Source organism: Saccostrea cucullata, unplaced genomic scaffold, assembly GCF_032062105.1.
Source record: "Saccostrea cucullata isolate Sc308-1 unplaced genomic scaffold, CSIRO_AGI_Scuc_v1 ctg363, whole genome shotgun sequence".
Classification (NCBI taxonomy): Eukaryota; Metazoa; Mollusca; class Bivalvia; order Ostreida; family Ostreidae; genus Saccostrea; species Saccostrea cuccullata.
In genome coordinates, this window is record NW_026927640.1 from 276,431 (window position 1) to 290,640 (window position 14,210).

General features: G+C 33.0%; 1 protein-coding gene across 1 annotated transcript; it reads right to left on the reverse strand.

The window, feature by feature from the left end:
• Positions 1-5,923: 5,923 nt before the first annotated feature.
• LOC134275077 (visual pigment-like receptor peropsin) lies at positions 5,924-13,721 on the reverse strand. The gene is made up of 3 exons (XM_062757316.1): positions 12,659-13,721; positions 7,936-8,041; positions 5,924-6,698 (listed from the first exon to the last, which is right to left on the reverse strand). The coding sequence occupies exons 1-3, from the start codon at positions 13,295-13,297 to the stop codon at positions 6,298-6,300; spliced, it is 1,146 nt and encodes a 381-aa protein (XP_062613300.1). The 5' UTR covers positions 13,298-13,721; the 3' UTR covers positions 5,924-6,297.
• Positions 13,722-14,210: the final 489 nt, after the last annotated feature.

A 14,210-nucleotide genomic window follows, 5' to 3' on the forward strand; every position in this document is an offset into this window, starting at 1 on the left:
AGTTCTATGGTCGATAAAATGACCTCGTCAGCAAATACAATTTATTATCGAGTCAAATGCTGACTGTTATTCTTATTGTTAGTCCATTATTTATACACTGAATTTCCGTAATTCCTGAACATGACAAGAAGCACACCGCGGATGTGACCGGTCGGCAGGGGATGCTCACTCCTCCATGGCACTTAATCCCTTCTCTGATGTTTTGATATTTGCTCTGCTCTTATTTTGTATTGTTTTATGGACTTTGATATTGAATACTGTTCGTTATCTCCATATCCTTCATTATTAGATTACATTTAACGTCTTTTATAGTAAAATATCCAAATATAAAACAGATGTGTAAGACTGTGGTATAAAATATTATACAATTATGGACTCTTTTGGTGTTGAATATGGTTTGTTATTCACCAGAAAAATATTCATATTGACCGAGGCGAAGCCGAGGTCAATATGGATATTTTTCTGGTGAATAACAAACCATATTCAACACCAAAAGAGTCCATAATTGTTTTATTATATAGTCGAGATTTGAATAAATAAAGACATTGAAGGCTGTATGACGACACCATTTTCATTTGCGATCTTCCATTGTTGAAAATAAAAATATCTCCAAATTACTGTTTGTAACATCCGTGTTTTCCTTTCCGAGTTTCGCTATGTGTAAGACTTCCAAATGTTAAAAATTATCCTGCAATAGGTTTGAATAATTGTTTTTCTGTTCAACTACGTAGCTCGCTGCGGCCGTTGCAACCATTGCTTACAACGTTGTTTGATGTTTTGATTGTGACGTCACAATGCCGTTGCACGCGCATTGACCCTCCGGTGAATACGGCCTAAAATCCGGTGAATATGTAGTGTTATGAACTGTTTGCTTTGTATAGATTATATATGACACTTACGTAAGTTTGTGATAATGAGTCCGCCAGTCATTTTGTTTACCTCGCAATTGCTGCAGACTTTCAGGTTTCCATAGTTTTTTCAACATAAATCAATGTTGTTTTTTATCTATGGTTTTTCCTGGGCGGCGAGGGAAGCATAATTGTGTTCATACATGCATTATATTACGTTTTTAATCAGTGAAGTGATGACATATAAAAGCATTGTGTTAAAATGCATTTTGTACTTTTATGTGTGATTAATTATATTTTTGATATATTGTAGAAGGAAGGTAGAGAATCGGTACCATTGAAGACTTGTGTTTTGTAAATGTATACGTCTAATAAATACTGGCAAGCAAGCGCTTCCATTCCTGTATAGACAAGTGTTCTTGTTTTGATTGTAAATAATTTATGTTCGTTTGAGTGAAACGAATTAGAACATAATAGTAATTTCCATTCCTATGTTGATACGATATATCCTGGTGAGCTTGAGATAAAAGATACCACAGAGTCTGACACATCTGTTTCATACTTGGATATTTTACTTAAAAAAGACACTAATGGTAATCTAACAACCAAGCTCTATGATAAACGTGACAACTTTAACTTTTCTATTGTCAACTACCCTTACTTATGCAGCAATATCACCTGCATTTGGAGTTTTTATATCTAGTTGATTCGATACACAAGAACATGCTCTACATATGAAAAATTTCTAAAACGGGGTAAATTATTGACAAACAAGTTGATGAAACAGAATTTTAGCAGTTTCGTTTAAAGTCATCATTTCGTAAGTTCTATGGTCGATAAAATGACCTCGTCAGCAAATACAATTTATTATCGAGTCAAATGCTGACTGTTATTCTTATTGTTAGTCCATTATTTATACACTGAATTTCCGTAATTCCTGAACATGACAAGAAGCACACCGCGGATGTGACCGGTCGGCAGGGGATGCTCACTCCTCCATGGCACTTAATCCCTTCTCTGATGTTTTGATATTTGCTCTGCTCTTATTTTGTATTGTTTTATGGACTTTGATATTGAATACTGTTCGTTATCTCCATATCCTTCATTGTTAGATTACATTTAACGTCTTTTATAGTAAAATATCCAAATATAAAACAGATGTGTAAGACTGTGGTATAAAATATTATACAATTATGGACTCTTTTGGTGTTGAATATGGTTTGTTATTCACCAGAAAAATATTCATATTGACCGAGGTGAAGCCGAGGTCAATATGGATATTTTTCTGGTGAATAACGAACCATATTCAACACCAAAAGAGTCCATAATTGTTTTATTATATAGTCGAGATTTGAATAAATAAAGACATTGAAGGCTGTATGACGACACCATTTTCATTTGCGATCTTCCATTGTTGAAAATAAAAATATCTCCAAATTACTGTTTGTAACATCCGTGTTTTCCTTTCCGAGTTTCGCTATGTGTAAGACTTCCAAATGTTAAAAATTATCCTGCAATAGGTTTGAATAATTGTTTTTCTGTTCAACTACGTAGCTCGCTGCGGCCGTTGCAACCATTGCTTACAACGTTGTTTGATGTTTTGATTGTGACGTCACAATGCCGTTGCACGCGCATTGACCCTCCGGTGAATACGGCCTAAAATCCGGTGAATATGTAGTGTTATGAACTGTTTGCTTTGTATAGATTATATAGGGACTATAAATAAACTATATAATAAATGGAGATAACGAACAGTATTCGAGCTCAATAGTATTTTAACATTTTAAAATAGGAGCGGAACAAACACAGACCACTAAAACATCAGAGGTAGAATCAGGGGCCATGGAGCATTACCTGCCGACCGTTGTCTCCCGCCGTGTGCTCCTTGTCATGGTGGTATCTTTATTTCAAACCCACCAGGATATATCGTATCAACATAAGAATGGAAATAACCATCGTTAATTGATACGTCGTCGATTTTAAATAAGTTTTAAAATAACAAACACATCCATGAAAAAGTGATAGTGATTCTTAATCTGATTATAAAATAAAACAGGTTGCATTTTTACCAAAGCAATAAGAAAACAATTATTTGACTTTAGGTCGAACCCACTTGACAATGATTTATTGACAAGAGCCTTTGTGATAAGCCATGTAACCCAGTAACCGATGTAAAAATATCAGGAAAATTATGTCTATGGTAACGTGACGATCTTATCAGGACTTTTTATGACTTTGAACTTATATTGTAGAAAATTTAGATCAAACTTGTGAAATGAAATAAAAAATAATATAATGAAAGGAATCCCATTTTCAGGCTTTTTCTCCTTCCAAATTCTCCGATAGTTCATATATCAACACTATACTCCAGTATTTTAATTTAATTAAATAAATTAACAAAGGTTTTAAAGGGTACATGTTATAAATCTGATTGAAATGTACCAATTTTATTAAATATATATGTAAAAATACAATGCTTACTGTTCAATTATCATCGAAAACAAAAGAAATACGCCGAAATTTACGGAAACAAAAGATATCGTAAAATCGTTTTAATCATTGCTTTATTCCATTTAAAAAATGTGAACAAGACTTTATGTTTAAGTATTTACAAATTATCATATTCTGAAAAAAAAACCCACAAAAGTTTAGTTTTTGGAGCAAAAACTTTCTTTTTTTCTTTGACCCACTTTTACAAGACGCATCTACCTTGTCGGAAGTATTAGATACAAAGGAAATCAATACTGGGGATAAGCACAAGCATAAGTAAATAGTTTTGCCTATGAGATTTGCATAATGGATTTTCTTCATCTCTGAGTAAGGTAGTCTTTCCTTTGTTGATTTTAGATGTATCCATAGGAAATCTAACTCCCACCGTTCTTTTTCTCAAATTCATTAGGGGTGTTATACCCGGTATATAAATAATAATTCTTGCAGGAAATCCATTTCTTTTGCAATATATGTTAATGCAAAAAGATGATTGATAGTAGATTGTATCATACTAAAGTTCTATTCGAGATTTTTTACTCATATGGAGAGGTCATCGTTTGCATGTGAAAGTCACCATTTACATCTATATTAGGCACCTAGAATCATTGAGCAGTCTGGATATAGAAACGTGCTAAGTCCTCCAAGCCACGCCACGGGACTTCGGATAAAAATGATCTTGTCAGATAATACAATTCATCGTTAGGTCAAATCCTGACTGTCGTTTTTCATACTTATTGTCAGGCCGTTATCTATACACCGAAAGAACGAGGGCGCCTTTGATTGGCATTCGGCAGGAATCTGGGCGTAATTGAAAAGTGAAAATTTTACCGACATGTCACATGAAATTTTAACATTTTTTTTAATTTATCGGGTTCCTGTGCAACAGGAAAGGAAAATATTTTCCCGAAACTGAGCTTTGATTTGGTAAAAAATAACTTGAAAATTGGTCAGATCAGACATTTGGTACAAAATGGTATTTTAAACACGTTTTTCTAAAAATTTTCTATCTGTGGGTCTTCTCTCCATGATTTTGAAACGTTATTTGTGTGTATTTGAATTAAAAGAAACGAATACACATTTTTAAAAAATGGAGAGAAGACCCAGAGACCACGAAAAATGAACTTTTTCCAAAAAAAAATCCAAATGTATTAATGTGGTGCTTCTTTGTCCTTTTTAAATCATCTTTACATGCGTAGCGATGATAGCTCAGTAAGATGGGCTACCTGTTCAGTGCGCTCGAAGCGAAAAGTTTTTGGTTCGAGTCTGGCATGGGGCGTTAATTTTTTTTTCGCAAACAACCATTTATTTTGATAGTTTTGTTTTATGTATTGATGTTTGATGTATTAAGATTTTGAATTAGATAAATTTTGGTTCAGTTTGGTTCTCGAGTGAAATCAATTCCAATCTTCTATTCTATAATGTAAATATACACGTATGATGCAACTATGAGTTAAATATTTTAGGTTTTTATTTTTTTATGACAGATTACTATGTTAAAGTACCCCCTAGGAAAAACGGACATAAATGTTACAATCTGACAAGGTATTTCAAACTAAATGGAAAAAAAACCCTATGGACGTGTTTGTAAAATCTGACCAGGTATGTTCAGCCAACCAAATCATGGACATTTAAACCAGATATGTTTCGTACAAATGATTCCTGCAGATCACACGCCAAATGCGCCCATCTTCTTTCTACGGATTTTTCCGTTCAGCTGATCAAGGAAAATGAACTCTCAGCAGATGTGTCCGGTGGGCAGGGGACGCTGACTCCTCAATGATACCTGATCCCTCTCTCGTGTTTTTTACATCCGTGTTTTTTCTCCTCCCAATTTGTATTGTTTAAAATAATGGACGTGTTGAGCTTAAATACTGTTCATTATCGCCATATTCCATTCTAATACTTTTAAATTCATTTTTTTTTTAAAAATTGAATTTATACAACAAAAAGCATTTGCATGGAAGTTGTTGAAAATGAAACATATGGAGATAACGAACAGTGTTCCAGATCAAAAAGCCCATAAAACAAAAAATAGGAGCAGAACAAACACGGACCTCCAAAACATGAGAGGTGGGATCAGGTGCCATGGAGGAGTGACCATCCTCTATCTTATCAATAGATTTCAGTAGGAATATATTTGAATTTAAAAAATACTTCAAACAAAATAGCAAAACCATAGTGACATTCACTTAGAAAAACTTCTTTGTTGAATATACATTACTGTTATACTGACTCGGAGAGTTATCCATTGTCAGAATGTCATTATACCGTACATAACATTGGCAAAATAATGGCTTTAAGCGAGGTTGTTAAAATCTTTAAACATCACTTTAAATATAGTAGAATGTTTCAGCTTTAACATTGATCTTAAGAAGATATTGCTTTTGGGTATCTAATAAGATGGAAAATTTTCGTTTTCGTATTATTGATAAGTGTTACAAAGCAATCAACAAAATGAAAAATAGAAAATAAATATCACATATGAACAATCAATTGCAAGCCTTCTCTTAATCGAGAAATTCATTTAATGAGCAAAATCATACATGATGAACAGGACATAAAGCGGTATAAAACATGTCACTGCTCAAGATACAGTTAAGAACAAGCTATACACAGTGACATACAATTTTACATTCTACATGTATTTTCTGTCTCAAGTGGGGATGGGGTAAGAGAATTTTTTAAAGACAGAATTAAGCATAAACAAAACAACTTTCTATAAACTATCGCACTGAGCACTATCCTGTTGATATTTTAAACATACAAATTTCGCGCACAAAATCTTCGCGATCGTCCTTATCAGATAAATTTAGACTAACTGATTAAGTTAATACGACTGAATCTCAAAAGTCGTTCACCCAATTCAACCCTGGGTATCTCACATGCCTTTTTCAAGAAGACTCTCCGGGTAGGATTTTGCACCTCAGGTTGGATCAACCAATCACATTCACTGATATCTTTATGGATTATCAGACGGTCCTGCTGGCGGACTGAAGTTTTCCACTTGTGTCGTCTGCCCTGCTTCATCATCAACTGGCGCCACTAGCGTAGTCTTCTTGATCTGCGCCTTTTCCACCTTGTTTCCACCTTCGTCCTCCTCGTCCGAGGCGTCTGCTTCTTTATCTTTCTGTTCCTCCCTCTGAATCAACATTTTGCCGAGACCTGAACATGGTATGGTGTTGTAGAACGCCATGCGGAACTGCTTGTTGGTACCTACGTAGATTATTGGGTCCCAGATGCAAGCCGACTTTGCAATTACAGCGGGAACTGTCATCAGGTATGGCGGAATGTCTTTGGCTTCACCAAATATTGCCCACAGACTCACAACAGAATAGGGAGTCCAGGAGCCCATGAAGGAACCTGATAAGATATTTAAAATGTCTTGAAAAATATGAATTAGTCATATGAATACAAAGTCATAGTTTCAACCATCGCCTTAAAATATTTACGTAAGAAATAAAGACAATGAAACATATTTACGTTATGAAGACTGAAATCAGCTGAAGTATCTAATCATTACAATTTATGGATATTTTCATTTAACGAAATTCTGACTCTCGATAAAAATGAATTGATAATTTTTATTTAATTTCGGTTCTAAATTGTTAAGATAAAAATCTTAACCGTTCAAACATAATTTTTCATCATGTGGTTCAATAATAAAAGTTAAATAAGAGAAAAAAGTATTTTAAATAAAAAAAAATTCTGTACTTCAAAATATATAAATAGTAGAACAAGCAATGTTAAATCATGTCATAAAATGATGAATTGTGACAGAAAAGAATTGTAAATTGCGGAAAAGGGTTATTGCTACTATTAAGAAGATAAGAAGTTAATAAAAAGAGAAAATATTTGTTTTCAGGAAAAAACAAATTTGTAATTATCTATTTCAATGACAGAAAAATAGAACATAACATTTATAAAAAAATTCAATAAAATATGGCGAAACATTTTTAAACTTTATTTTGGTTTTATTGATCTCAGATCATAAAAACTCTTCATCAAGGCCAACTGAAGGAAAACCCTTTCAATTTTTCCCATTTCATTACATTTCAAGAAATCATTAGTTTGAAAAATGATACTTGTATTAAATATTCTTTGTAATTAAAAAAAATGTATTGAGTGGAATCCTTTGAAATATTAATTTTGAATAAGACTGGAGTGTGGAATAAGATTATTTGAACTAATCATGTGCAATTTGATTTCAAAAATAAAATGACCGACAGCTGGAGATGACGTACATGTATATTAACACTGTAAAAAGTGATAAGCAAATATGGTCGACATTCCAGCCTATCAGAATTGTTATGTGTTGACGATAACAATACAGTTAGTAGATTAAAATGTCGAAAGAGTCCATAATTTCATCCAAACGATGTGTTTTTACCGAGAAAATATTAAAATAAAATAGCCTATAACATAAACATGTTTAAAGTGTTTTAATTTTTACGGTTAAACAAAATATATAGTACTTCTAACAGCAAAATTAAATAAAACACATGCATCCTTGTTTGATTATAACAAGCTGCGAGTAAAATAGTACTAATACTAGTTGATTAACAGGTATTTTAAGGTAGTGAATTCATATTCAGCTTACATAACATGTACACTATTGTTCTAAACATCTTCTTTTCGATCCGAAGATTTCGTCTGGCAATTCTACTGCTCATATCCCAAACACCACTTCTTGCCACGTGTCGTATCTATAAATAGAAACAAAACAAGTTTGTCAATAGTCTTTTTTCCTTTCTTTGATGCTTCGATGATATCCAGGCAGGGTTTTTCATTTAGAACATAACCTATCCTCTCAGGTCTTCCCATTGATAATCTCGCCCTGAGAGATCCTCCATTTAAGGCTTTTTTTCCAGCTTGTTTTCTCCCCTAACATTCCATCCATTTAATGGATTTAACTTTTCTTATATGACTTCAGGAAATAGAAAGTCATGATTTGAAAGTAACGACCCATTCCTCACGTTCTTAACAAAGAGATTGCTTTGCGACGGAAAGGCCACTAGACTGTGATTGGTTTTGATGATAGTGTGCTCAGTTAATCCTTTTCTATCGCTAATTTCCTTAAAGAAAGTTTATAACTGCATGATTACTTTTTTTGTTTAATATGAGATAATTAAAATATACAATAATAAGCGGGAGAAAACCTTGAAATACCAGGAGCATTTCTATTGTTGTTTTTAAATAAAATCTAAATAAATACCATAATTTACATTGATCTTTTATGTAATGTAAGAGCTGCTAGTTTGAGGTAAAGGGTCATTGGTTATTTTAAAATACTATAGAAGAAGTTTAAAAAGGTCTATTTTGAAATTTAAACAATTTAATAATAAGTGTTCAATATCTGCATTCATTAATCCCTTGCTTTATTTATGCGCCCGGATCGATAGATCCGAGACGTATATTGTTTTTGTCCTGTCTGTTTGTCTATTTGTCTGTTTCTCTGTTTGTCTTTCTGTTGTCAACTTTAACCTACGCCATAACTTTTTAACCTGAGAGATAGAGCCTTCATATTTGGTATGCATACTCCACTAATTAAGCTCTTTCAAATGAAACCAAAGGCAATGACCTTGAGAACTTGACTGTGACCTATATGCTAAAAATAGCTTTTTCGAACTTTCGTCATAGCTTTTAAACCATAGGAGATAGATACTTCATATTTGGTATGCATACTCCACGGATTAAGTTCTTTCAAAAGATTGCAAGGTCAATGGCCTTGACTGTGACCTTAAGCTAAAAATAGCTTTTAAGAACTTTGTTACCGCCGGGCGCATAGTGTTTCACAAACACATCTTGTTTCTATATATATTTCTTTCAGATGATGAATCTTTTGAATGAATTATATTTTAATTAAAAATCATATAACTATAATAATTTTGAAGGACTAATCATTCAATCATTATAGCAGAGGCCAACATCACATTCCAATAGCATTTGAATGAAAAATTTTCAATTGTCACTCCTGCTTGTTCAGATCTTTGTGTAGGTGCATGTAAATATGACTCTCATTAATGTTCTTATATAAAAGATCAGCTTACAGACCAAAGAAGGTAGGTGAAATACACAAAATGTAAATAGGAAGTCATCACATTAACTTACATGGTAGGTGAGATACACAAAATGTAAATAGGAAGTCATCACATTGACATTTGTCATTCTGTGCAACATTAACCTATGATATTTTTATAGTTATTTTAAACATGAATATAATAATGAAGGGTCAAGACCTCTAATTAATGTTATTACATAAAAGATCAGATTATTGACCAAAACATTTATTAGGCGAGAAACACAAAATGTAAATAGTAAGTCAGCATATTGATTTATAATGGCAGTTGTATATCCGAGAAACATGCTGTTAAAAGCAATATTTATTTCACAGTTTATTTTAAATATGTTCTGTTTTAATCAATTTGAAATAAAGTCGCATTCGAAATACGTCATAAAATTTGAAATGGATCATTTATTTTTTGAAAATCGCTAGCAACAGAAAAGATTTATTCCACAGAGATAGAAAAACAAAATACGTGCCAACGAATGAAGTGAAAAACTACTAATAAATACTATCTAAAAAGTTTTTGTCCCCCGCTTGAAAAGTAGGGGATATTAATTTGGGTCTGTCCGTCCGTCTTTCTGTAACGCTTTCGTTTCCACACGATATCTCGAGAACCCTTTGAGCTTTTTCAATGAAATTTTGCATAGCAACTCCCTATGGACTAAAGAAGACCCCTATTGATTTTGAGGTCAAAAAATCAAAGGTCAAGGTCATAAATTCGCAAATTCTCTCTGTTATAACACTTTCGTTTCCGCGCGATATCTCAAAAACCCTTTGAGCTTTTGCAATGAAATTTTACATAACAACTCCCTGTGGCTTAAGGAAGACCCCTATTGATTTTGAGGTCAAAAGGTCAAATTTCAGGGTCATGAATATATAAATTCTGTTTGTGTGTAACACTATCGTTTTCGGGCGATATTTCAAGAGCATTTTGAGCTTTTGCAATGTAATTTTATACCAAAAGTCCCTAGGACCTCTCTCACCCCTCTCAAAGTGTCCCGCCCCGTTTGTTTTATTAGTATTTATTGTATTACATGTCGCTATTTTTAGCACAAGTTATTACGTATAAAACAGGGTCTTTATATTCTTATTACATTAGACTTGTTTAATAAAGGTTAAATTAGACACCATGCATTGTATAAAATTTTGACAATATCGAACGTGAATATATTAATACATGTATGTGACTTCATCTTTGCATATAATTTACGGCAGTGTAAAGCAGTTCCGTAGTCTAGAGGTATGTCTCTCGCTTCACATGTGAAAGGTCCCGGGTTTCGACTCCCAGACGATCCATACTCTTATTTTTTCGAAATACTTTTTTTACTAAATGATAGTATTCAGAATGTGAAATGAGAAATTTATGAGGTCTGGCTTGTACAAAGTCATAAAATCATCATTACAGTGTGATAAATATTCCATATAAAAAGAATCTTCTATACACATAATAAAGAATAAGCAATCAAATCTTTATGTGCATATTGACATACATGTATTTTATTTGCTTCAGTATACATGTATACATTTAATAATTCTACAAATTCAGTCGGGAGATCCGACTTTTTCCCTAAGCGGGGGACACGAATTCTCTGAATTAGCTTGTTTTTTTTTTTTTGAAAAGGTGTATTTTAAAAATAAAACGACGTAATAGGTTTTAAATATCTGCATAAATCAAGCCCTTGTTCTTCTTATTATATATTTCTTTCAGATGATGTACCTTTTGAATAAATTATCTTTTAATTATAAATCATTTAACTATGATTACCGGGGTATTTTGAAGCCTTTCCATTCAATTTCAATTTCTTTATAAACTGCAAAAGACATACGTTTTATAGCATTAATACAATATATAAACAAATCATTCAATCATTATATCAGAGCTCCAAATCACATTCCAATAGTCCTTGAACGCATTGTCATTCTGTGCAACATTTATCAACGATATTTTATAGTTATTTTAAATACGCATATAATAATGTCAAAATCTCTGACAAACTTCTAGTAAATTGCAAGAACAGTGGATATTTTTTTTAATTTTCACTCCTGCTTGTTCAGATCTTTGTGTAGGTGCATGTAAATATGACTCTTATTAATGTTCTTATATAAAAGATCAGCTCACAGACCAAAGAAGGTAGACGAGATACATAAAATGTAAATAGGAAGTCATCACTTTGACTTTTATTGGCAGTTGTATATCCGAGAAGAATACCATTAAAAGCAATATTTATTTCGCAGCTTCTGTGGAAACATAGTTTTGTTTTAATTTATTAGAAATAAAGTCGGATTCGAAATACGCCAGCATTGGTAAATCGATAATTTATTTTTTTGAAAATCGCTAGCAAGAGAAAAGAAAAAAAAATTATTAGAAATAGAAAGACTAAGCGCCAACAATGCAAAGTGAAAAAAAAGAAAATAAGCATAAGCATTGCAGATCCGCTTAAACAAGGCCTACAGTCTAATTACAGACGGTTGATGCATATTATTGGCTTAAGGGACTAAATGTCAGTAATAAATGACCTAATAGGGATTAAAAGTCTATTTCATGTTTTTTTTAATTAAATGTGAACAATTTGTATTATCATTGTCTTTTAGAAGCATTGGAAAAAGGGTTGTGATCAAACGCAGACAATTATCTGCTATAGGTAATTAATTCCCATTAAAGCGAATAAAAGTTACCGCCAGCGCTTTAAGGAGCAACCTCTCAATTAGTGGGAAAACAATAAAACAGAAATATTTGATTAAAAGTAGCATGCAGACGTGATTGTTACCGAAAAATCTGGTGCGAAGAAATGGCGTAAATTAGAGATGTTGTCAACGTATGACAATTTTCTCCAGCAAACTTAGCAGGCATTATTTAGGCATAGTTAGATCAATGCAGTTTGAAGTAAAAATTAACATTAACAAAATTCCCGTATTTGTATAATAATCTGTCGTATTCTAAGCAAAAGACACGAGATATACATTAAGACTTGGACACTGCAGCTAGGCAGCTCAATACGTTGCGTCTTCCTCCAATAATTTGCTTGGCCCCAAGTTGTGGACTTTGCAAATGCATAAATGTTAAAATTATGCCACAAATGGGAACAATCACAATCTAAATACCAGAGCACAAACATTTTTTTCTTTACTTTGAAAAAGAAAAAAAATTAGAATTAACTAAACATTGTTAAAAAGCAAATGGAAAGATCCTAATAGATCTTAGTGATAATCTTGAGTGAATTTCGAAATTCCTAATCTTTTAAAAAAATGTACTTACAGTCATGAAAACGTTGTAGTAGGAATATAGTATCAGCATTAATGGTAGGAATAAACTCCAAATAAAAATAGAGATATTATAGCTTGCTGATTCTATGTCATCCGTATCCCATCTCACTGAGCAGGAAGTCCGCGCCGGCTCATATGTGTAGCTTCCCCACCCAAAAAATGGAAACGCTGCCCACAAGAATCCTTGAAACCAGATGGCTAGACAAGCGACGACAGCGACTCTGGAAGTGATTTTGTTTGCTTGAAGAGGCTTGGCTATGACAAAGTATCTATCGAATGAGATGCCCATAAGGGTGTACATGTTGGATAGTCCCATAAAGTACATCCAAAACGCTTCGAACGTACAGACGCTATCACCCCAGAAAAAGAAGCGATTGAAATGGGCAGTCATAGAAATAAAACTACAAATACTCATCCCAAAGTCACCAAGCAATAACGAGATAATGAACGTGTTTGTTGGAGATCGAAGATTCTTATTTTTGGCAAAAACAAGCAAACCCGTAAAGTTCATGAAGGATCCAAAGGTAAAGACAATTAGCAGTCCTGTACCTATGATGTAATATAGCGGAACAGGTATCAGGTACTCCACAGGTTGGACGTCCACAACACCTGATCTGTTCGTTCCATTCATTTTTCTCCAAAAGACAAGGGTCCTTTTTCTGATTCTAAAACCTTAGTCCCTGAGGATCAGATTTGATGGGAAATGAATAAATTCCTCCAAATGACCCACCGAAGATATACGCTGATCCCCTGATTCCACGGAGTGGAAACTAAAGGATATTCAATCTATTTATACATGACTATCTGCGGTTCCAAAAACAATTCATTTGGAGACACGCAGCTTCTTCGGAGTAGACTTTCCCATTATTACCTTGTGTGTTTCGCCAATATTAATGAATTTCATTGTATTAAGGCAAAAATATTTGAAGCGAGCTAATGAACACTATCCAGAATTGAATTTATCCATATACTTAATTTATCTATTTTGTTTAACCGCACCCTTCATTTTCACCTCGCCTTAAACATGTATTATACTGGCTGTTCATCACTTGAATAGTGAAATGATATTGCTATAGAGTGCTTATCAATTTATGTTTATGCGGTGGGTATATAAGACAAGTCCATTGATTATCCTTCGTAGAATTCAATTCAGTTTTAACTTGGTTAAAAAATAATACTGATATGGTAAATGACGACAATTACAATATCTATCTTTAAAACATGCTTTATAATTAGCATCCAAATGATTAGGATAGACATTAATTTAATTAAATTCTTCCTTTTGAAAGATTTTTCAAATTTTAAAAGCTTACCATGTCTGAAAATATGGTTTAAAGCTGTGGACACTTATCTACTGAAAATATGATATAAAGTCTTGTAATTCCTTCCTCTCATCCACATTATAGACTGGTAAACTTATAGACACATGTGATCCATTATCATTTTCCTGGGTACTGTTTTGAATACACACTACAACTGACTGCTGCCTAGTCAAATAACCTGTTCTATACACTTGTTCATCCATATAAATGTCCTTCTATAAT

Excerpts from the sequence above, each read along its gene's own strand:
- LOC134275077 (XM_062757316.1), bottom strand. The coding sequence starts at position 13,297 with ATGAATGGAACGAACAGATCAGGTGTTGTGGACGTCCAACCTGTGGAG. Across the intron at positions 8,042-12,658 it reads ACTACAACGTTTTCATGACT|ATACGACACGTGGCAAGAAG; the intron begins GTAAGTACATTT and ends TTCTATTTATAG. Across the intron at positions 6,699-7,935 it reads AACAATAGTGTACATGTTAT|GTTCCTTCATGGGCTCCTGG; the intron begins GTAAGCTGAATA and ends ATATCTTATCAG.